The sequence below is a fragment of the Carassius carassius genome, chromosome 3, assembly GCF_963082965.1.
Source record: "Carassius carassius chromosome 3, fCarCar2.1, whole genome shotgun sequence".
Lineage (NCBI taxonomy): Eukaryota > Metazoa > Chordata > Actinopteri > Cypriniformes > Cyprinidae > Carassius > Carassius carassius.
In genome coordinates this window covers 39,016,987-39,042,326 of record NC_081757.1, presented here as the reverse complement: position 1 = coordinate 39,042,326, position 25,340 = coordinate 39,016,987, and the positions used below count along the sequence as shown (strand labels likewise).

General features: G+C 41.3%; 1 protein-coding gene across 1 annotated transcript in view; it reads left to right on the top strand.

Annotated features, from left to right (window-relative positions):
• Positions 1 to 25,340, top strand: part of galnt18b (UDP-N-acetyl-alpha-D-galactosamine:polypeptide N-acetylgalactosaminyltransferase 18b) — a 108,578-nt gene that overhangs the window by 69,915 nt on the left and 13,323 nt on the right. Inside the window, exons 7-9 of the mRNA XM_059538074.1 lie at positions 8,746 to 8,931; positions 11,079 to 11,216; positions 12,502 to 12,597. Of these exons, the coding sequence (XP_059394057.1) occupies positions 8,746 to 8,931; positions 11,079 to 11,216; positions 12,502 to 12,597 (420 nt within the window). The remainder of the gene's footprint in view (positions 1 to 8,745; positions 8,932 to 11,078; positions 11,217 to 12,501; positions 12,598 to 25,340) is intronic.

Genomic DNA, 25,340 nt, shown 5'->3' with positions numbered 1-25,340 from the left:
TAAAAATATATATATATATTTTGAAATAAATCGCTTATGCTCGCCATGGATTCTAATAATATTTCACAATATTAATGTTTTTGCCTTGGTGAGCAAAATATACTGTACTTCTTTCAAAAACATTGCAACATTCCAAACCTTTGACTGGTGGTGTATGTATTTAGGCTGGAAGATATTCATTTGCTTAGAGAACAGGGCACAAATCATAACCTTCCACTTTTATACATAATCTCATAAAATCCATCGCTCTCTGAGGGGATATTTCAAAATAGCCTTCAATAAAACTCAGTGACCCTTATGTCAGTCGCACTTCAGACCCTGTTTGCTTTCTTTTCCATTTATACTGCCGTTTCTTTGCTGGTTTATTTGTTTGTGTCTTTGTCTCCGTCCCAGCACAGTCTTAATAAATGTGCCATACCTGAGCAGAGAGCCATTATAATCACTAAAGGCAGCCAATAATAACCTTCAAGCATACTGTGACCCCAAAAAGCATTTAGATACTTCAAGGAACAGTTCACTCAAAATGAAATATTACTGAAAAGGTATTCACCCTCAGGCCATTTAAGATGTAAATGAGTTTGTTTCAGAACAGATTTGGAGAATTTTTGCATTATATCACTTGCTCACTAATGGATCCTCTATAGTGAATGGGTGCCATCAGAATGAGAGTCCAAACAGCTGATTAAAACTGCTCAATTATCCACAACTAATCGGTATGACTCCAGTCCATCAATTAACATCTTGTGAAGTGAATAGTGGTGTATTTGTGTTAAACAAATCCATCATTAAGGCGTTTTTATTGTAAACCGTCGATTCTGACCATAATTCACCACAATAACACTTCCTCCGTCCCCTGTTGTCCTCTCACATCAAACTCCACTGACATATTGGTCTAGAACAGTTTTTTCTTGTAAACAGTGTTTTATCTGTGCATATTTCTCTCCTGATTCAAACGAGATTCCTTTTACTATAGAAAGCAATATTATGGAGACTCATATTTTAACTACGAACACACATATTTTAGCTCTTTTAAACATTAATTGATTGTCTGGAGTTGCGTGCATTACTTGTGGATTATTGTGAGGCTTTCATTAACTGTTTGGACTCTCATTCTGACGGCATCCATTCACTGCAGAGGATCCACTAGTGAAAAAGTGATGTAATGCTGAATTTCTCAAAATCTGTGAAAAACAATGAAAAACAAACTCATCTGCATCTCGGCTGGACTGGGAGGGAATCAATTTTCATCAGATATTCAGCTCTGAGTGAAGTTTACCATTAAGCAACACTGAAACATGTTTGAATGACATTGGGCATTGCTGATGACAAAATAAGAAATGCACTTACTTACTTAAAACTTAAAAATGTGTGTATATTACATAAAATTCTGAAATAAGAGGGCAAACTTGCTGTCCCTGTCTGTTCTTTGGGTGAGTCAGCACAACCCTGAAATGGCTTGACTTTCAAAGCTATGACCACTCTCTCCAAGCACAGTGAAAGATAATCATCAATCACGCTAAAGGAGAGAGTAGGGTGGCATTTCCCTCCCTGGTAATTTTCCCTCAGTGAATGGCATGCTTTCAAGATTTTTATGCTTGATAATGGGCCACTGATTGCTCTTCTCTGAAAGCATGCACAATTTTCTCAGAGACATACTTTTTCACTGTCCCTCGCTGGTTTGTGGATAAATGGAAAGGGAATCATTCTGATTGCACTAGACGGCACACAGAGACACAGTGTGCTAGATTTGTTCATGTCTCTGTTTATACCAGATTATGGTAAAAGCAATGAAAAGACAGGCTGCTGAGAGAAGGCAGAGGTGCTTTAGTCAGATTAGAGGTGCTACTACCTCTTACCTCACTTTACCCACAATTCCCACTGGGTTTCATCTTACGGCAGCACTACGCTGACAATGAGATGGTGAGTTATATGTTTGCAGATTAAAGTCTCAGAGAGAAAGGCAAAAAGAAAGGTAGACGTACAATTTCCTCGATCAACATTAAATGCAGAGTGGGTGAGAAGCAAATGAATCACATGTCTGAAGGTGATAAACGGAGATTAGAGCGTCGTGTGATAAAGCTCATGAAGCATTTATGCAATATGCAGATGGAGTCCTCTCACACACTGAATAACTTAAAGAAATAAAGGACATTATGTGGAACATGTAAGCGAATTATAGTGTACCCGACATAAAATAAATAGGCCATGCAGAGATGTTATGGTTCGGTGTAAAGCAACCAAACACTGACTATTGTGGCCTAAGCACTGTGTGGTTCTTATGAAATGCTGAGGAAATGTTATATTTCAGATCATGTTTCATCCAAAAATCACTAAAATAAGGAATAATTATTGTTTGCATAAAGAACTGAAGCCTACTTTAGGACCATATAGATTTATTTTTATTGTAAGATGATAGAACATTTAAGCAATTTTTCCTCCAGATTCTTGCTGAATACCAATCATGAAGCTAAAGGTATTAATTTCTTAAAAAAAAAAAAAAAATTCCCCCCACATTTTCCCCCCAGTTCTCATTAATGTAATGCTGAAAAATAAGTGTTTCATTCTTTAATTTATTATTAAATAGAGAATCAATATATAGTGAGCAAATATAAATAAATATATATATATAAATAAATAAATAAATATATATATATATATATATATATATATATATATATGTATATATATAGTACAGACCAAAAGTTTGGACACACCTTCTCATTCAAAGAGTTTTCTTTATTTTCATGACTATGAAAATTGTAGAGTCACACTGAAGGCATCAAGGGCTATTTGACCAAGAAGGAGAGTGATGGGGTGCTGCGCCAGATGACCTGGCCTCCACAGTCACCGGACCTGAACCCAATCGAGATGGTTTAGGGGTGAGCTGGACCGCAGACAGAAGGCAAAAGGGCCAACAAGTGCTAAGCATCTCTCGGGGGAACTCCTTCAAGACTGTTGGAAGACCATTTCAGGTGACTACCTCTTGAAGCTCATCAAGAGAATGCCAAGAGTGTGCAAAGCAGTAATCAAAGCAAAAGGTGGCTACTTTGAAGAACCTACAATATGACAAATTTTCAGTTGTTTCACACTTTTTTGTTATGTATATAATTCCATATTTAATTCCACATGTGTTAATTCATAGTTTTGATGCCTTCAGTGTGAATCTACAATTTTCATAGTCATGAAAAAAGAAAACTCTTTGAATGAGAAGGTGTGTCCAGACTTTTGGTCTGTACTGTATATATATTTATATATTATATATCTTGCTAACACAGTATTACATAACAGTTTCAGTTCTTTGATTTGATTGGTTGAAAATGAAAATGAGGGATATATGTATTTATTTGCATTACAGTAAAAATATATTTCTTGATTCAAAATACATTTTCTCATTTTGTCATTATAGAGTTAAATATGTCCTGGAATTGGTTGAACTGGTATAATATAACAGTGTGTTTCAGCCCTCTAATTTGATTGGTTGAGTGGATGATATTTTTAGTGTATCATAACTGATTTTTCTCTGTTGGTGTCCCTCTTCGTGCCCATTCCTTTTTGTTCTTCATGTAATTCTACAATAGTCTACATGGATCCTGCTATTCTGCTGATGAATCACAGTTTGCTCACTAAAGCGATTCAGATGTCATCGATCCAATCACTCTATAAGAGACCATTCTGCTCTTTGCTATGTAAACTCAAAGCATGCTTAGTATATACTCTCCTTTGGGAGGGTTTGAGGTAAAGGATGAAGGAAAATGAGAGCGTGTTGCTGGTATTTTTTGCAGCAGGCCAAGGTCTGAAGTGCATCGAGCAGCAGTGTGTGAGGGATCTTTCTGTCCTTCTTTATCCAAAGGGAATGGGGCTTTGCTTATGGAACACCTCAAAAGTTGAAACAGATGGCCTTTTCTTGCCTGCAATAAAACATAGCTACCATTAGCTACAATAAAGAGTCATGTCAGCACACACTGCTGTCTTAAGCGACTGTCTAGGACTGCTGGAGTGTAATTGCTTAATGTGATTTTACATACATTTCCATTTCTCGTTTCTCTGTGACTCAGATTCTCAGATGTGGATTGTTGACTTGCTACGCAGTTAGTTCACTGTGGGAAACTGAATATAGCAAGGTGACAGAAACTAAGTATTTATAGACTTGTCATCCTAGCAAGTCTTTTTTTCATTAGAGGTTTGCAGGGTTGCTAATTAGATACAAAAATACTTTGTGCAAGCATGCACATCACAGTATGTTGGTGTTATCTTCAGCATTGATGCCAGATTTTTCTGCACTATTTATGAACTGACAGACAGACATTACTATTTTCCATTGCTATTAGGGTTTTTTTATTAACAAAAATTACACACTGCATGGAAATACTTTTTCCCACAATGCAGTGCACTCAAATTGAGTTTGTATTTCCAGAAAAACAAATTAACCACAACAAGTAATGTCAGCTGTGAATATTTAACACTTTTATTTTTTTGGACACGTATTTAAAAATACCTCCAAGAATAACTTGTAAAAAAAAAGCAAGTAATGAGATCACGTCATAACAATGTAGCATTGTACTGTGTTGAATTAACATAACAGCATTGTTCTTTAGCATGGTTTTTGGTTGTCAATCACCACAATTGAATATTTATGTGTGATGGCCACTAAAATGTCTAATTTACATTGACATCTGTGCTAGTTCCGTGTATCTCATGTGAATCCACAGTGCTTTTCCTCTCAAAATTTTCATGTCCACTTATTTATTTTCTTGGATAATGAGCAGGATAATGTACGGTCAGACAGTCATAATCATAAAAATAAACCCTGAAGCTGAGGTGCTGACTGGTCATTAGTTTCACATGCTATTTTTAAAGCATGCAGCCAATATTCAGTGTGTACACTAATGTACTATTTCAGACATGACCATTGTTTCACTAGCAGTTGGTTTTCTCTCTCTTGCGATCCCAAACAGCTCTCCGTGATGTGAGGTGAGCACCCTCCTAGGAAATGGAGCACCCTTGAACAAATGTTTGCACCAGCAAATGAATGACATTTGGTTTCGGTTGAACCAGTGTACTCTCCAATCAGTGTCATCACAGCAGAACAAATTCAAGCATTTGGATGATAATTTGAGAGTAAATGTTAGTACAAAAAGTTAGTACCGACAAATGGCAGGGCTGCTCTAGTTTCTGGAAACCGTAGGAGGATTGGCAGGCAGAAAAGAGGGATAAAAGCAGGCGGTCACACATTCACACATACAGTATATACGCACATACTTGAGAAACAGACATTTTTAAACCACCCACCACTCAGTTCAGTGCGCATGTTACTCACGGTAGAGCAGCGACTGTCAAACATTGAGTCTGACAAGGGTAAATTATACAGGAGTAAATATCAGAGCAGTGCGACTGCTAATGCACGCCACGGTCAACAACGACAATAAACCATGACAACAGCAATTCCACCCACACCGAGAATTTTGGTTTGCCTCTTTTCTTTCAATTTAACAACTGCCACTTAAGTATATAGTAGTAAGTGCTTTTAATTGCACCGTTCTCAACTGGGAAACCATCCAAGCTGGTTGTCCTTGGACCTTTTGCATTCAGACATCTCCAAGGGAGTGAATTTTACGTGTTCTGTGTTGTTTCCAAGTCAGTGGTGTGCCATTGTCATAGAAACTGGTGATTTCATTGAAGGGTTACTGGTAATTGACTCAAAACAAGGCTTAATTGTGTTGAAGTTTCTAACTGAAGCCTGGTGCGATTTTAAATTTGAACTGACTGACTCTTTTCGCCCCGTTTAGGCACCTCATAGAGCCACTTACCGAAACGCTACACGAGTCAAGGCAGGTGCTCTCACAACTGAGAGTGATTGGCATGTGTGCTTGACCAGATATTCTGTTCTCTTAAGTGTGTGTTCACACTGACAGCGATTAAATCGCTCAAGGTCAGCGAGTTACTTCTCTGCTGGATGCTACTGTTGTAGGCGTTCACACTCGATCGCTGTGTCTGACTGAAGCACACTTTTCGCTTCTCTCCCACAAGATTTGCTGCATCGTGACTGCTCATTTGCATATATTACTGGTAAAAGTTTGTAATAATATGACTTTATGCCTTTTAAAAAGATGTCACTCACCAAGTAGATTTCTCACCAAGTGAGTGGTGAGTGTTTCCTACCAAATCACCATATGAGAATGATTTCTGACGGATCATGTGACACGGAAGACTGGAATAATTATGCTGAAAATTCAGCATTGCTGTACATCACAGGAATAAATTACATTTAAAAATGTATACAAATAGAAAACATTATTTTAAATAGTAATATTATTTTACAATATTACTGTTTTTATTTTGTTTTTAACCAAAGAAATGCAGCCTTGGTGAGCAGAAGAGACTTCTTTAGAAAAGTTAGAAAAACAAAGTCTTAATTATTCCAAACTGCACATGGCATGCAGGAGAAAATAAATAAATTGTGTGCATGATTTACTAATTTGTTCCCTTCATTTGCTAAATCATGCAGATGATTTATAAGTCAAGAGAACGAATTATTAAATACTGCACCAGATTTAGCAAATCGAGGGAACAAAATAGTAATTGTGTGCACATTTTAGGACATTGAGGGAACGAATTAGTAAATCGTGTGCACAATTTATTTATTATTTCCTGCATGTTATGTGTGGGGCTCAGTAGTGTAAATTTGTCAACCTTTTTCAATCTGCAACAGTTGCTCATGTTTCTGGGAATTGCCAAAAATCATTGAAATAGAATGACTTTGTGTGGCTTCAAATGGCTGTCAGAGTGAACACTTTCTTAAAAGTGAGCAATACATTGACAGGGAGTGCTGTTTGAGCTATAATGACAACTTCATCTTCCTCCCCACAGTGAGAGCAGAGTGCACCTGCTGGAGTGAGGCATCCTTGATAGCTTCTTCTGCTCAGCCTCATAATACACTCGACACAATCTTGATATCTTTCCTCTGGCTTCAAAGTGAAGTCCTGACCTCTCTGATTGTCATATTTTTCCACAGACTGTGGATGCTGAAAATTGGCTGACCACAGTGCTTTCGAAATGCAGTTCTCATCTTGACAGGGCAATGGAAGTTTTGTCTACATATAGATAGCAGTTGGGTCCATATTTTATTGAGCTCTCTCCCCTGTGCAGCTTTATAATTTTTTTTTGCTTTGAAGTACATTTTAAATCATTACTTTATGTTATAATAATCACTTGTCATGCTTTAAAGAAGTACACTTATTTTAATGTGTTGTCTAAAAAACCCAAAGCATATGTAATGTATAATTTTAACAGCAGTGTATTGTTCAATATTACATTTAAAGGTTATATATTTTGAATGTACTAAACTTCAACTTCATCATTACAAATGTGTCATTACAAATGCATGACATACAGAAAATACATTAAACTATGTTTTGGTTTATCTTAAATGCTTGTCAGTACATATGACAGTACGCTAACCATATTTCAGAGACATATTTATGTAATAACACAAAGATGTCCTTAAGTATTATTTAAGTTTTGAGTTTTACTTTCAAGACTTACTTAAGGGGGTCAAAAATCAATTCAGGTAATTGCATTTAATATGCATGTAATAGTTTTAAATTATTGTATGTTTTCATTTAATTGCACAAGTATTCTTTTGGTAATAAGTACTTTTTTTTAAGAGTTTGCTAAAGTGTGCCTGCCTTTTCCACAAAGTCATTTGTCCTACGTCATCCGCTGGAATGTCTTCCACCTACGACAGTTAGCAGAAGTGAGAGAAAATAGTTTATAACATTTTAAATATGGATATTTTTCGGTCACATTTTATTTTAAGGTCCAATTTTCACTATTAACTAACCATTAACTATGAATTTTGCCTCAATTAACTTCTAATTTGCTGCTTATTAATAGTTTATAAGGTAGTTGTTAACTTTAGGGTATTGGGTAGGATTATGGATGCCATGCATTAGACGTACTTTATAAGCACTAATAAACAGCCAATATGTTAACAATAGGCATGCTAATAAGCAACTAGTTATTACTAAAACGCATTGATTCGCTATAGGAGGCCTTTATTCTTAATTCTATAATTTTATTACGGATGGATGTGCTTTATTTGACTTCTTTTGCACTGTTGAACAGAAACACCCAGCCACTGGCATTATAAAGCGAGGAAGAGCAAGGACAATTTTTAATACAACTTAGACTGTATTTGTCATATACACCTAGGATGCCTTGAGTGTGAGTAAAGATAAGTCTAAATTTAAATTTTTGGGTTAACTAACCCTTTAAGAACCCTTTGGTCTGATCATATTAAAAATGAACAGTTTAGCCTTATGGTTAGCTTCGCAACATGCTAACTCTAAACCTTCTGTCTGTGTAGAGTGCTCTAAATCAGTCACTTATGAGTTTCCATCTGTGTTAGGATACTGCCATAAAAGACAGCTGTCTCACTTAGTTTTGAAACTGAGTCAGAGTTCACATGCATGGGTACATTCATTATCTTTTACTGATTTTAAATCTTTTTATTCCTAAGGCCATATATTAAGTTCTTATTCAGACTTTTTAGGGTCTCATGGAGGTCCGGGTGGTTTTAAGAGGTCCAAATGAGCTTTAGTCTTTAGTGTTACGCAAGATCTTCATACAAGCTTATGTACTTCATCTGCTCTTCAGTCTGGTCCAGTCTTGCCAAAAATTGTGCTTTTTTATATCTCAGCATGAAAATTTGTATTTTTATTTAGATTCTTTTGTGTGTTTGTGTAGGTGTGGCAGTGTGGAGGAAGTGTGGAGGTGTTGCCCTGTGCCCGTATCGCCCATATTGAGCGCGCCCACAAGCCCTACACTGAGGATCTCACTGCCCACGTGCGCAGAAATGCTCTGAGAGTGGCTGAAGTGTGGATGGATGAGTTTAAAAGCCACGTCTACATGGCCTGGAACATTCCACAAGAGGTGAGGTCTATTATGTCAGCTACTTGACTTACCGCTAGAAAGTCCTGTTGACATTTACATTCACTTAAGTGGCAGATGCTTTTATCTTAACATGTCTTATAAATGAGAAATGCTAAAACACAATTCATCCAAAGGACACAAAGGAGACAAGTTGCAATACAAGATTTAGGGGGTTAGGTTTCATAGGAGCATTGTTTATATTGTAATTAATTTGTCCCTATATTATGTAAAAAAGGAATATATTTCAAATACATTTATTTCGTACTAGTTCAAATCTGTTAACATATTTACTGACATATCTCTCGAATCTTACCGGTACAAAAAAAAAAATGGAGTACTACTTGTGCACAATGCACATTTCTTAATATTAAGTCTAAAATGTGTTTTTAATGTCACTACAGATGAGTATTTGCATGGATCTCTTTAATGCAAGATGCGAATGTGAAAAAAATTCACACAAACTTTAAATCTGCAGTGTTGCAATGGAGTAGCTTGCATTTAAAAAAAAAATTCATTCTGGTTGTATTATTTGCTGAAAAAAAAAAAAAAAAGGTTTTACATAATGTATGGCCATTGCAGTGTTTGCAAGAATCATGGCTTTGAAGGATATACCCACCTTTTCCGCAATAGCCGGCGCAGCCATATGTAAATTTAATGTTTCTGACCTCTGGTGTTGTCCGCCTCCAGCTATTTTTTACTTGAAAAACTGCTTAATTCTGCATTGAAGAATAAGGTGGATAGGGTTGTTCTGGTGACATTTGAGACATTCCACAATCCAGGAACAGTGAACGTGAGTGTTCTGGAAAGTGCCTCATTGTGATGGTAGCACAAGCTCTGCTCATTCACAGACCCCAGCAGTCTCCCAGGAAGCATAGATGTGTAAAAGTGAGTGTGTGTAGGAGGGTGCAGATTTGATATGTCAGCATCAGTGGCTTGAATCTGATGTGGGTAGATACTGGCAACCAGTGTAGCGAGACAAAGAAGGTGTGAAGGGAGCCCTTTTGGGTCCAATGAAGACCAGGTGTGCTGCAGCATTCTGGATCGTTTTTAGGGCTTTTCACTACAGGCTGGACAACCAGGCAACTTCTTCCCCCTTTATATATCCTTATGAATTAATAGTCAAAACTGAAATTAGGTGACAATACTATACAGAGTGCATCAAATAGGAGGTTAATCTCCTTACTTATGCTGCCTGTAAGAAAATTTTTCTTAAATGGATCTCTGATAAACTGCCAACAGTCTCAGAATGAAAAGAACATTTTTCTGAAAGTCTGATATAGAAATTACGTCACAAGCATATTCATTCTTTTTTAATAACAATTTTTATTTTATTTTAACAAGTTAAAACAGGAACAGGATTGACCCACAAACACTCTTGTTTCCATTTTTCGGAAAATAAAATTGATGCCCACAGTCACTACTGTACATTCATACATAACTTGAATAATTGGAAAGTAAACATGATAATAAAGACAGTAGAAAAGTGATTAAAATGCTTAGAGAAATACAGTTGTTATTGTCTATTAAGCAGCCATTACCTCATTTATAGTTCTCCAGCCCTCAGCTCTGCTGCCAACCATATGTTACAGTGCTCCATTTATTTAGGGAGCCTTGGCCCCTCTTCTGCATTTATCAGTGAGACAGCAATTAAGATCTGGCGAAAGCGGAAGGCGTGGTGAGATAGCAGCAGATTCCCAGACCCAAGCTGAATGTTGAGAGGAAGGAAAGGGAGAAAGGGAAGTGACTGTTGATGCAGGAACAAAGACATGACTCTAGTGTGCAGAGCAACATAAACTGAGATGTGCTTTGCTATTTCAGTTCCAGGGCATGAAGCACAATGCTGCATTTTCATGAATCACTGCTATAATATATGGCAGTTCAGCCTGATTCTATACCTCCAGTCCGATAATCTCTTCCTCCGTTGTGAGGATGAATGGTTGTGCTGTTTTATGATTATAGTCATGACTAAAGGTCCCTGGTACATCATGCAGTAAAAATGTCCTCAATTCTGTCATCATTTAATCACCATAATGTCAAACCTGTATGCATTTATTTCTTCTGCTGAACACAAAAGAAGATCATCTGAAGAATGTTGATAGCCATATATTTTTAAACTCATTGGTATGTGTTTGTTCGTGTATCATCAGGACTCAGGGATAGACATCGGTGACATTGCAGAAAGGAAAGCACTGAGGAAAAAACTGCAGTGCAAGACCTTTCGCTGGTACCTAGTGAACATTTACCCTGAGATGAGAATGTACACAGACACCATCGCATATGGAGTGGTGAGTATTTGTATTAAACCCAATGAAACGGAAGCAGTTTGCACATGGAAAGAGCAAATAAAGAGTTCAAATACTGTGCAAATAACTATATCTTGTCAGATAGACTCATTTCCCAGCGGTGCGTGTTATCTGGAATCAGATTGTGTTGTAATAAAACCCTGCATGTTCAGTCAGAGCAGTGGCAGTTGCAAGACAGTTTCTCTCCACACGGCTAATGCTTTAACTGCGGCTCCTGTGAGTGCTGAATAAGCTACAGCTCATTGTGAATGCCCAGATATTGTACCATTGAGGCAGGATTTGAGAGCAGTGCTTGCCACGTGTGACACCCACTCACCGTTCTGTCCAAGGCGCCTGAAAAGGATTTTCCAATTTGCTTGACAAAACGATGCCTGCGCAACGCACCGCTAGCAGTCGAAGCGCGACTCACCCGCACTGTTTTTATTAGCCATGCATGTCAAGTCCAAACAATTCATTCGCTTTTTATTCCCTACTAGACTTAATAATAATGCACTTGACTCAGTACTGATGCAGAAACAGGCTGTTTGGTTGAGGTGTTCATTTTGTGCAAGATTTCATCATATGTGTTTTCATAGGCGCAATTTAAAAGGAAGAAACTGTGGAAAATAGGTCAGCCTTATTGAAATGAATTCTGGGAGTAAAGGGCTCAGAAATAGCTCTCGCCCTCATTACTTTACTATGAGTGACTGCATTTGATGAGCCTGTCAATCACGTTGGCTTGCAATTCAGCACGCGGTGATAAAAGGCACAGCAGTATTCAGCTGAATCCAACAGAAAATGCCAAAAACAGAGATATGATCCATTGAAGTCCTCCGCTAGGAATTCTGTTATCACTGATACGACCATGTGTTTAAACATTATTTTCATTAGACGCAACAGTTGCAGTACACTTTGAAGCCTATGGAGAATTTTTTTTTTTTTTTGAAGCTCTGCATGAAATGATTTTACTAATAGGCTCTTTATACTCTGGAGGTATAATCAGGTAAACAGAAGTGCAACGAGTTCAAGTTATTCGTGGAAGGCGTGACAGTATGGCTCTTTTACTTCACCAAGGACTTTGGCTGGAATATCATTTAGATGATTCATGAGTGTGCATACACTTATGAAAATGAATTTTATAATTAGAACCTGTAATTAGGAGGAGAATTGAACCGCATTACGATGCAAGGGAGAAACAGCCTTGAGTTTTATCTGCTGTATGCTGTATGTGAAAAATGACATGCACTTGATTGTCCACTTAATTCTGATGATGCTATTTTTCTTTCAGCTGAGAAACTCTCTGAAGACTGACTTGTGTCTCGACCAAGGGCCAGACACTGACAACATTCCCATCCTTTACCTCTGTCATGGGATGACACCTCAGGTTAGTTGCCTTTCTCGCTCTGTTCACCTTCATCAGTGAGTGACTGTGACATTGGTTCTCTTTTTTGTTGGTGTTTTATTAGTATAATTCTAAACAAAGATGAAAATGTCTGAAAAACTGAAAAAATATTGATGTGTAAAATATTTTTTATATATTAAATTATTTCACGTTTTTGCTTTTCAAATGTATTTAGATACACATTTTTTAAACCACAGAAAGTGGTTTTAATGTATGATATCTGAAAGAAATAGTTCACCAAAAAAAAAAGATAATTCTGTCATTTACTCACCCTCATGTTGAGTTCCTCTTCAGGAACTCGAGGTGCGTCGAGAACGTTTGGGGAACGTTTCCAGCGTGACGTCTCTGAATAATGTGTATAATCAGTCCAAAGGAAGGGCGAGACATCATAGGCGGGTGACGTCAGAGACCAGGAAGCATAAAGCATGAGCGGCAAAGCCGGAAATCAGCCTCAAAGGATGAAGCAAGCGCCAGCCAGAGATGCCGGAAGTGTGGCACTGCGACGCAGCGTCTCGTTCCTTTGAGGAACCAGGGTTACATACGTAACCTTAGATGTTCCTCTTCAGGAACTCGAGCTGCGTCAAGAACGTTTGGGGAACGAGAATGCCCACGCCGCCAGACTTTCAAATCTCTGCCTAGTGTGGAAGAGCACAGCTAAAGCAAGAGAAGGAGCCTGACAGAATTCGGGGACAACCCGTCCAATGGCCAAACTTCAGAAGGAAAGGAGAGGGGAGATCAGAGGACTCGAGGCTTAGGATAACATCCTGATCACCGCTTAGCATAAGCTTCTTCTGGCCGGAGGCCTCAGCCTCAGCGCACCATGGAGGAAACATGTAACCAGAGGGTTTCTGCCCACTGACTGGCCACCGAGAGGGGCGCGGTAGGCCACCATGGCCGCCACATATACCTTCATGGTGGAGTGGGTCAACCCTGCGGAGAGCCTGCAGGAACTCCAGCACTGTACCATACGGGCAGTTAACTGGGTCGAGCTGGCGGTCTCCGCAGCAAGAAGTGAAAAGCTTCCACTTCAAGGCATACAGTTTCCTCATTGAGGGAGCTCTGGATTGGAGAACGGTCTTACAACCTTGGTTGAGAGACAGGAAGCTAAGAGTTGTGCCTCCTCAGAGACAGCACCTACAGCCTCTAAGCTCCATGCGGGGGCGCACCCTCCGCCTGCGAGAGGAGATCTCTCCTGACGGGAACCTCCCATGAAGTGCCGTCAGAAATCAGGCCCAGGAGCCATACCCGGCCTGTCCAGAACGGGGCTACTAACAGCAGCCGGACTCCGTCCCGGCGCACTCTCTCCAGAACTCCCGAGAGCAGAGCAATCGGGGGAAAAATGTACAGATGAAGCCTCGGCCATGTCTGTACCATGGCGTCCAGCCCCAGTGGAGCTGGATGAGTCAGAGGAAGCCAGAGGGGACAGTGCGATGTGTCTCGAGTCGCAAACAGATCCACCCGAGTCTGGCCCAACTCTCCAACTCTGCTTCATCACCTTGGTGTGAAGCCGCCATTCCCCGGGCCTTGGCCCCTGCTTCAACAGGATGTCTGCTCCCATATTAAGATGCCCAGGAATGTGAACTGCTCTGAGTGAAAGGAATTCGTCCTGGACAACACAAGGATCTGGTACGCTATTTGTATAAACGGCGTGAGTGCAGACCTCCTTGGTGGTTGATGTCAGAGACCACCTCTGTGTTGTCGGTGCGCACCAACACATGGTGACCTCTTAGGTCTGGGAGAAAAAAACGAAGTGCACGAAGCACGGCCAGCATCTCCAGGCAGTTGATGTGCCATGTCAGAAGGCGACCACTCCACAGACCGCGGGCAGGGCGGCCACTCATGACAACACCCCAGCCGGTGAGGGACGCGTCTGTCTCTAGCATCCCGCGGCGACAAGGAGCTCCCAGCACCGGGCCCTGAGACAAGAACCACGGCTTCCTCCACATATCCAAGGCACGTAGGCAGCGCCGCGTGACCTTTAGCATGCGAAGTGGGTTTCCCTTCAGGGAGAACCCCTTGGTCTCGAGTGACCGGCCTTCTCTCACTCTCGCGACTGCAGTGAGGATCGACTCGATCCGAGCAGGTGACATACGTGCCTGCATTGTGGTCGAATCCCACACCATGCCCAGATAAGTGGTTCTCTGAACTGGAGAAAGCACACTTTTCTTGGCGTTAAGTCTTAACCCCAGCTCTTTCATGTGAGCGAGAACGACATCTCGGTGCAGAACCGTCATCTGTTCAGATTGAGCTGATATCAACCAATCGTCAATGTGGTTGAGTTGTGAAAGTGTGGGGTGAGAGTGCAAGGCCAGAGGAAGATCCGTATTGGTAGGCTTTTGCCCCCAAAAGCAAACCTCAGGAACTTCCGATGAAGAAGGATGGAGATAAGTGCATCTTTTGATAGATCGTGACACACCAGTCCTTGGACTTGTCCTGTGCAGGCGTGTTAAACTTCAGTCCCCTGACTGAGAGGTTCAAAAAGCACAGATCTAGAAAAGGACACAACACCTCATCCTTCCTTGGAACAGTGAAGTACCGGCTGTAGGACTGGACTCTGCAACCCAAGGAGGGACCACATCGATGGTCTCCGTCCTCAGAGAGAGTCTACTTCTGTTCCATTACCAGAGCCTGCTTGGGGCCCACCAGAACTGGATTCTGTGGCCTCTCACTACAGTGTGCAGGACCCACTGAGACAGCCGAGCTAGCTGCTCTGGAAGCCTCTTAGCACCGATACGTTTCCGGGCGGTAACTGAGAGAAGCGCTCGCTGGAGACCGCTGCGCCCTGGAACACCGGCAGGGTTGGCAGATCAATCTCCTGAGGGCACTGAGGAGAGACGGGCACCGTGTAATGCGGTGTATACCGCTCTTCCCCAGAGGGGCCTGCCCTCCGAGGTCCTGAGCCGCAGCCTCAGGACTCTCGTAGCTGAAGTCTCCTAAAAACGACGTGCCTCAGACCCACGTCGTCTGCTAGGAAGACTAGACCAGAGCCTGCTCGGGGCAGGACCTCGTGAAGTACACTTGGCAGGGGCTCCCACACTGCCATGTGACCTCCTAAGGGAACCAGTCTCGCGAGACTGGCCTCTGGTGTGCCTAGAGTCACTAGCTCGGTGTCCTGAAGTGGCGGACCAGCAGGGGACGACCATACTAGCTGCTCTAGATACCTCCGTAGAGGTAGCGAGCCTCTCAGCACCGCTACGTTTCCGGGCGGTAACTGAGAGAAGCGCTCGCTGGAGACCGCTGCGCCCTGGAACACCGGCAGATCAATCTCCTGAGGGCACTGAGAAGAGACGGGCACCGTGTAATGCGGTGTACACCACTCTTCCCCAGAGGGAGCTGGCCTTCAAAACGTCCTAGGCCATACGCGTCAGGATGTTATGATGAAGGCTATCCAGCGAAAACAACGGTCCGTAGAACTGCTTTCCACTAGAGCGGTACACACGTGTTCTCACATAAGAAATTACATCCCTAGAGCCCCTGCACATCTAACTTCACATAGTCAGATAAATATTAATATATAGTAGTCAACAACCAGACGAGTCAACACTGTCTGGTGTAAAAAAAAAAACTCACATAAAGATGAAACAATGTAATACACGCGTTGCCTCGGCAGCGTGCATGTTCTATTTTTTTTTTATATATATATATATATAGATGCTACTCAGTCACACAGACAGCATCAATCTCCACCGCTCCGTTTTTTCCGCGACAAAAGCGGGGCTGGCACCGCGAGAAATGCCAGTGAAAGCTCTCTCCTCAAAGAGAGCCTTCTGAGAGTGAAGCAAAGGCTTGCATCGCAGCCGTCAACTCCCTCGAGAGCTGACACTGCGCGCTACACTCTCAAGCAGACAACACACGAGCTGCGTGTGTCCCTACCTTTTTTTTTTTTGCAGGGAAAACACAAAGCCTGAACGCTGCCTGCTCTTGCCCAAAACTTCTCTTGATTGAAGCTTTGACAATGGAGTTTATCAGTGGACAAACGACACTAAATAAGACTCACAAACAGATAGTGACTGACACACACACACAGAGCGCTTGCTGAAGACACAAGGCTGATTTCCGGCTTTGCCGCTCATGCTTTATGCTTCCTGGTCTCTGACGTCACCCGCCTATGACATCTCGCCCTTCCTTTGGACTGATTATACACATTATTCAAAGACGTCATGCTGGACGCGTTCCCCAAACGTACTCGACGTAGCGTCTCGTTCCTTCGAGGAAACAGGGTTACATACGTAACCTTAGACGTTTCTTCTGTTAAGAACAAAATAATATAGTTTGAAGAATGTGGGTATTCAAACACAGTATTTTTCTCCTTACTATGGAAGTAAATGGCTACCATCATTTGTTTGGTTACCAACATGATTCAAAATTTCTTTTTTTTTCTGTTTTTTAAAAGAATGAAACTCATACAGGTTTGAGACAACATGAGGGAAGGTAAATGATGAAAGATTTTTTTGGGGTAAACTATCCTTTAAAGCCTTGTACACGAATATAGCGTGCGCTTATCGCCGACACTTTTCAACGCGTCTTTTGTGTTCATACCCAAGTGATTTTCGCAGGCAATGAACAGAGTGAATGTGCAAATTCGCTCTCTGACATTGGATGGCGCTTAATGAAAAACAGAAATAATCCGGTACACACTGAATTCTATTTGATCTGCAATTCCTCTCCATAACATTTCCCTCTTATCAAAAATTTTGTAGTCGCTGTTGCGTTTGTCATTAAGCCCTTTGTGACACCAGTGAGACCAGCAGCTCTACATTCATTTGTCGACCTGTTTTAAATGCAGCACATCAGTTTTAAACGCGCCCTAGGTATTTTTTATAAGACGCTTTTACGCCTTGTGTTTTGCGCGTCGGTGTGCAGACTCACATTGGCGCCCTTTGTTTAGTTACGATGCGTTTTTGTAGTTTCTTTCAGGAGACAATAATGTCGTTAACCAAATAATCTCTCTTGGTCTTTCAAAATTAACAAAATGTAATAGTCAAATTAATAAAAGTCAAGTTTGATAATGTAATACTTGGAGTGAAAAGAAACAAAGAGGTTTCATCTGTGACATGGAAGGACCTGTAGTGCTCTCATATCCTCAGAGAGAGTCAGAGAGCAGCACTCGAGCTGATGCCACCACTCAAGAAAGGTCAGGAAAAGGGTGAACAGTAAGTCATAGAAGGTGCTGCAATACCTGATCCAGCAGAGAAAGGGCTGATTGAGAAAGGTTATGGAAGCATGATGGTTCCCAGAACACAACAAGCACAAAATAACGAGTTTGGTTGCTGTAGCATTAGCCTATAAAAACTCACAGGTGCTGTTCATTTTGCTGATGAATTGTTAGGCTCAAAAATCACCAGGGACTTTTCAGCAGATGTAGCATAGAACAGCTGAGATGTTTTCAACAGCTTGCTAAAAAGGAAAGAGAAATGTTGTGTTTGCCATTTTCGTCTAGTTTGATAAGTTTTATTAATTCTGTTTTCTGTTGAAACAGAGAGGAAAAATATTCTAGCTAATCCAGATAAACAGTTACATGCCCAGACAACATACAATTATGGATCACAAAAATAGCTTATTTAGTGTCTGAGATTAAATGGAGAGCAAATAGATGTTTTTCTTCTCATGTATTTTAGAAAAATCTGAGATTAAATAAGGAATAACCATTAAAGGGAACATATGATGCGATTTCAAGTTTTCCTTTCTCTTTGGAGTGTTACAAGCTCTTGGTGCAGTAAGAAGATCTGTAAAGTTACAAAGACTAAAGTCTCAAATCCAAAGAGATATTCTTTATCAGAGTTAAGACTTGTCCAAGCCCCCCTAAAACGTCTCGTTCAAACACACCCCCACATGTCTACGTCACTATGAGGGAAGATTTGCATAACACCGCCCAAATGTTCACACAAAGACAGAAGGCATGACTTTTATTCTCGCTGTTGCCGCTGGCACCATGTCGTGGAGAAGCTGTGTTTTTTGTTGTGAAAGCAAAACTACTTTGTTTGGCCTTCCAAAAGAGGACACAACTAGAAATCAGTGGATAAGTTGTATTTACAACACTGTTCCAGAACAGTCCAACCCAAATATGTATGCAATGCATTTGATGACTGTTGAGGACTGTTTCCTGTGAGAGTAGCCTACAACATGATATTTTATTAACAAATTTCAGGAGGAGCACCCACAGATAACCAACGCGGCCAATTCAATATCAATAACCGCACCATCCATCCAACCACCACAAGAGATAACCACTATAAATAATCATAGCAGCCTTATATTCATTCTCTCTAGTCTTTCAGTATCTCTCCACCAGCGACCCCTCACTGTCGACCCAATCCTTGGGGGGAGCGCTCAGCGTTTGGGCTGATGCCAAGCTCGGAGCTCTCTCCCTGGGCAGCACGCCTAATACGCATGCTATTCTGCAAGGTGAACTCATGAGTCCGGTGTCTGTTTCTATAAAGTGGGGCAGTTCCATATTTGCAAGTACAGTTTGGCGCTTCTGACTCACAATATGTAAGTATGTTTACATATGTAAAGGATTTGGCACTTATGATTCAAATCGAATTTTGAGCAGATCACAAATGCAGACATGGTATTATGTTTACGCAGCCCAATACACAATGCATAATAAGACATTATAATCGGTATTTATGTCCTCACTGGATGCAACAAATGTCTCATTTGTAATGGGCTTTATTGTTTTGGTCTTGTCATGCTGGGACATACGTCATTACAGTATGGTGAAGAGCATAACGTTTCCATCACACGCTTGAGGCATTCATTCAGCACTGGATAGCTGGCCAATCAGAGCAGACCTCACATTTCAGTCTGATGAGCTTTGTAAAAAAACTACGCTGTAGTACGTTCGTAGGAGGAAAGGAAGAGGACAAGGGGTCGGATGGACTGCTGACAAGTTTTTAATAATAAAACAAAAAGTAATCTTTACAAACACCAATGGGGACTTTTATTCTGACACTAGCGCACACACTATCGCCAAATGCTTCCGGGTAACTCCTTCCGGTTCCAGTCAGCAGTCCGTCTCTCTCTTGACTGCTTCTGTCTCTCCTGGCATTTTATACTCTCTCCACGCCAATTACTGAAACAAGAAACAGGTTTTGATCGTTTCCGCCCAAACCACTCACTTACCGTTCGTCTCCTGATTCTCTCTCCCGCTGCCGACTTCGCTAAACCACGCCCCCCTGCCACATACCTCCGCCCGACTCTGGCCGGGGAGCCATCCGGCCTGCAGAGAAGCTCAAAGGGGGAAAACCCCGTGGAGGCTTGTGGGACCTCTCGCACAGCGAATAACAAGGGCTCTAGCCACTTATCCCAATTCTTGGCGTCTTCTTGAACGAATTTCTGGATCATGGATTTAAGCGTGCGATTAAATCATTCGACCAGGCCGTCGGTCTGTGGGTGATAGACGCTAGTTCGAATCGATTTAATGCCCAATAATCCGTACAGTTACGTGACATAAACGCCGTGCCCTGATCGGTGAGGATCTCTTTCGGAACCCCCACCCAGGAGATTAGACGAAACAGGGCGTCCGCAACACTTTTAGAGGAAATTTTGTGGAGGGCCACTGCTTCAGGATATCGTGTTGCATAGTCAACTATGACTAATGCAAAGTGATGTCCCCGTACAGATCACTCTAATGGCCCGGTGAGGTCCATACCAATTCTCTTGAAGGGGACCTGCATTAAGGGAAGTGGGCGCAAAGTCGCCTTTGGGGCGGCCGGTGGATTCACCAACTGACATTCCGGACAAGACGCACACCACCTGCGCACGTTGTCGTGAATGCCCGACCAAAAGAAACGGGTCATGAGGCGATTCAGTGTTGCTGCCTGTCCCAAATGGCCCGCCATAGGATTAGAATGAGCCGCATGGAAAAGCATTTCCCTACGGTTCTTCGGAATCAACAACTGGGTTGTATTTACTTTTGTCCGAGCGTCTTGGGTCACTTGATACAAGCAATCTCTTAAAATGGCAAAATACGAGCGGGTGGGCAGGTTGGAGAGGCTGGCCATCGATGGAGCGGACCTGCTGAAAAGCATGTTTTAATGTCTCGTCCTGAGACTGCTCCAGAGGGAAGTCATCACGCTCCGAGAGAATACGTCTCTCGATTTTGCTCGGTTCCCCTGAAGCAGAACCCAGCAATCCTGGCTCAGTTTCTCCCACCTGCACCCGTGCGGCCCCCTTCCGTGCCTTATTTCCCCAAGAGGCATTCGCACATAACGACCCCAATAAAACAGTAAACGCGGGCCAACTCGTTCCCAAAATTATCGGATGGCAGAGGTGGGGACTAACCGCTACCTCCCCACTATGCTTTTGACCCCTGAACTGAATAATAATCGGGACAACCGGATACTCCAACACTTCCCCGTGTACGCACCGCACCTTAACCACGCGGCTTGTATCCAATGCCCCCAGTTGAATCAGGCTTTGATGGATTGAGGTTTGGTTACATCCTGAATCCACCAAGGCCAGATATGTACCCCCACTTGATACTCACGGGTATTTGGTACTCTCTTGCCGGACCGGGGGTGGCCTGTGGGACATCCGGGACCCGGATCATCGTTCCCACCTCCATCACTGGTGGGAACCACCTCCATCACAAAATGTCCCGGGTGCCCGCAACGCCAACAGGCCAGCCCAGACCTTCCCGCCGCCCCACTGGCAGGGAGTGGATTGGAAAATCGTGATGCCCTTGGTCGAACCCGCCCCGCCCCCGGGACACAAGGAGGGCCGGGTGGACGGGACCTAGGGAGAGGGACAGGTCGAGAGAGAGAAGGAGAGGGGAGAGAGGGGGAGAGAGAGACTGAGGTTGTGGGTTCGCCAACCCCTGGGCACGCCACCATGTGGTCCTCTGCTAGATGGATGGCCGAGTCCAGCGACGGGGGCCAGTGGCACTGGACCCACTCGGCTGTTCTCTTCGGAAGCCAAGCGATGAACTGCTCCAGCACCACGAGGTCGATGATGTGTTCCATGTCACTTCCCTCAGTCAGTAGCCACTGAATGATGGCCCTCTTCAGGTCATCGAAGACCAGGAGGTTCGCCACCAGTAGCTGTTGTGCTTCCGCTGACTTTTCGAAATGCTCTAGGAACACTTCCGGGTCGTCCTGCGGTCCCATTTTGTGGAGGGGTAGGTGAATGGGATCCGCGGTCGGTCACGTGGCCTCGGTGCGAACCTCCCGGTCGATCCAGCTCCGGAACCTCTCGCGGTCCTCCTGCTGGGCTTGTAGGATGGTGTGGAACCGCTGCTCCTGATCAGTTCTCAAGTCCAGCAGGGCCTGATGTTGCTCTTGGTGCAGGGCCGCTAGGGATGAGATGACATCCGCAAATGGCGTGGAGGACGGGGTCTGCATGGCGGCGGCACTCCTTCTTCCTTTCCCAGGTTCCCTTCACCAGTGTAGTACGTTTGTAGGAGGAAAGGAAGAGGGGTCGGATGGACTGCTGACAAGTTTTTAATAATAAAACAAAAAGTAATCTTTACAAACACCAATGGTGTCTTTTATTCTGACACTAGCGCACACACTATCGCCAAACGCTTCTGGGTAACTCCTTCTGGTTCCAGTTAGCAGTCCGTCTCTCTATTGACTGCTTCTGTCTCTCCTGGCGTTTTATACTCTCTCCATGCCAATTACTGAAACAAGAAACAGGTGTTGATCGTTTCCGCCCAAACCACTCACTTACGGTTCGTCTCCTGATTCTCTCTCCCACTGCCGACTTCGCTAAACCACGCCCCCCCGCCACATACGCGTTTCAGAAGACGGGACATAGAGGAGAAACAATAATGTTACTTAATAATGTACAGTATGTGGAAAATAATGTTTTTTTATATATCTTAAACCATATAAACACATTACACCAAATACACAAAATATTGTTATTTTTAGCAACATCATATGACCCTTTTATGTCTCTTGAGCTACAGTATATAGGAGCAACCTCAGTTGATGAACCTCATGTTCTTCTTGTTGGTTATGATTCATGTTGTCTGAACTATGAGTATTAATACCTCATCCATGAAATAGTTTGAAGAAGTGAAAGTGAAAGTTGCTTTTAAATGAGAAACACGCAGTACACGGTCAGACACAATAGAGCGGCAGAAAGAGTGGGCTGGATTAAAGTCATAAGTGTTTTTGTGCAGGGGTGGCTGTTTGATTTTCCAGAGCTTTCTGCCAATATCTTTGAGACTCTGGGGGTATTCGGAGGCGGCCTAAACATCATAGCAAAATATGGAAATATAACAAGGGTGTTTATTAATGTCTAAGTGACAGTGTTACAGAGAATGTTTTTAATGCTTGGTTATGAAGTTAACTGCATAAAAGGATATTGAAAACCACAAAATGACAAAATGATTATATATATATATATATATATATATATATATATATATATATATATATATATATATTCATTTCTAAAATGAAATTGCATGGCTTTATTTGTTGGCACAATCATACAACTCCAAAAGTATTTAAGCCTAAATTTATGTATTTGAAATACTGTACATAAAAAAGTTCCCTTCATTTGGAATATACTATTTTAACATAAATAAATAAATAACTTAAGCATAAAAATGTTTTTTTTTTTGTTTTTACTTTAATTTAATGAGATTTAAAAATGTTAAATATATAACCCTGGTTACTGTCTATTTAAACCATTCTGTTAATTTGTACTTTTAATTTTGTTGATTTGAAACTGCAGAATCACTGATCTATAATATCAATTATAATATCAGTAATCTATATATATATATATATATATATATATAGAGAGAGAGAGAGAGAGAGAGAGAGAGAGAGAGAGAGAGAGAGAGAGAGAGAGAGAGAGAGAGAAAGATCTGTAGGAGTCTGTTGTAGTATTCGATTTTGAAAATTATTTTGCATGCTGTAGTTTAATTTTAAATGTATGATGTACAGATCAGTTGATAGACAAGTCTCTGCTTTCTTGATGCTTTATGTATAAAAAAATATTGTTTTTATACCACGTGTAAGTAAGTAACATGAATAATATTCATCATGTTGAATCCAGATGAAGTATTTTTTTATAATATAATTATTTTGTTTAGTCTTCTGTGCGTGACAAGCTGTATCTTCCAATTTCCCTGGTGCGCATGAAGGCAGCATATGATTTGAAAATGACAAAGGTTTTAATTATCACCGTTAGAGCTTGAGCAACATAGCATACATGTTATCTAAATTCATAAATCAGTGTATCAAAATGATGGATCATAATTATTTGTAGTGCAACCTACAGTTCCAACACACAATAGATGTGTAAAGGTGTTTACTGACAACACAATGGTTCACCATGAAGAGATAATTTATGCTTTTTGCTATTACAATTTTTAATAACTAGTTAACCAGTGTGAGCACTGACCGGTGCAGTATGTGACTGTCTGATTACAGCATTTTTAATGATTTAATTTTAGTTAGAAATCCAGATTTATAATACTAGTGTACATTTTACACTCTGGACAATTCTTTATGATTTTATCGATTGTGAAAAGCAGAGACTCCTGACTATGTATGCAAATTCAAAATATACTGTAACAAAACTAGAGGAAGAAGATCTGGAATTTTTTACCAAGGCCAGGCAGAAATGACAGTTTGTCTGTGGAGAAATCATAAAATCCATTTTGGGTTGAAAAGAAAATAGTGACAAATGTCAAGGGACTTAAAAAAAAAAACAGCAAAAACTACAATATTTTTTATTTGTCTATGAAAGAAATCAAGTTAAAAGTCTGAATTGCTGAGGGACTATTGTATAGGATGAATAATAGCATATTGGACTTTGTTGATGTGTGGATTATGCTATTTGTGCTAGGCTTATGATTTGTAGGCAATAATAGTCATCTCTCTCTCACTCTCTCACTCTCTCTCTCTCTCTCTCTCTCTCTCCCCCTCCCACATCCAGATTGGGTTAGTCTGTTAGAAGGCTCCTGTGGAGTTTATAATCAGGACTCAGCTCATAGCATTGCTTTTGAGGGTGATTTCACAAAAAGTGTGCCCACATCTGCATAATTCATCTTAAGGATACAAAAAAAAGAAAAAAAATACCTTAAGACACTTTTGATGCTAATGACAGAGATAGGATGGCCCCTCAACAACAACAACAACTTATTTCCATATCTAACATCTCAATGTTCTTTAGAAAACAGCATCTGGTTCTCTACAAAGGTGTTACTTTTATTAACATTTGAAGTATGTGCAAAACGCAGAGCAGGCAGGCTTGCTTTTTCTCTCTTAACAGCGAGGATGTGTTTTTCTTTTCTTTTTCTTTTTTTTGACAATGGAGCTCATACAAAAACAGCAAGTTCTTGGCAAACATCTCAAACCTGTGCACACATGAACACACTACTGAACATGTGAAATATGGTGAGACAGAACTGTTCCCAAGGAGATTAGTTCAGACCCTTCACTCCCTCCATTCGGAGAATAGCACACTGTTCAGGACAGATTTGTGAAACAGCGGTGCTAGGTGACAGATACTGCAACCTGCTATCATTTTTGACAAAGGCATTTGCTTGGCAATTAACTGAAATAATAATTGAGATTATGAATATGGCTTCCGTGATAACTGGAATGTGAAACATGTAAAGCATTGCATTTAGTTCTACTTCCGCTGACTCAAAAATGTTGTATCAGTGTTTGTTTTTTGCAATTTCTTTCCTTTTGTTTTTTTTTTTAAGAACTAAAGAGTTGTATAATAATGTAAGTCCAGGAACATGCATTACCACT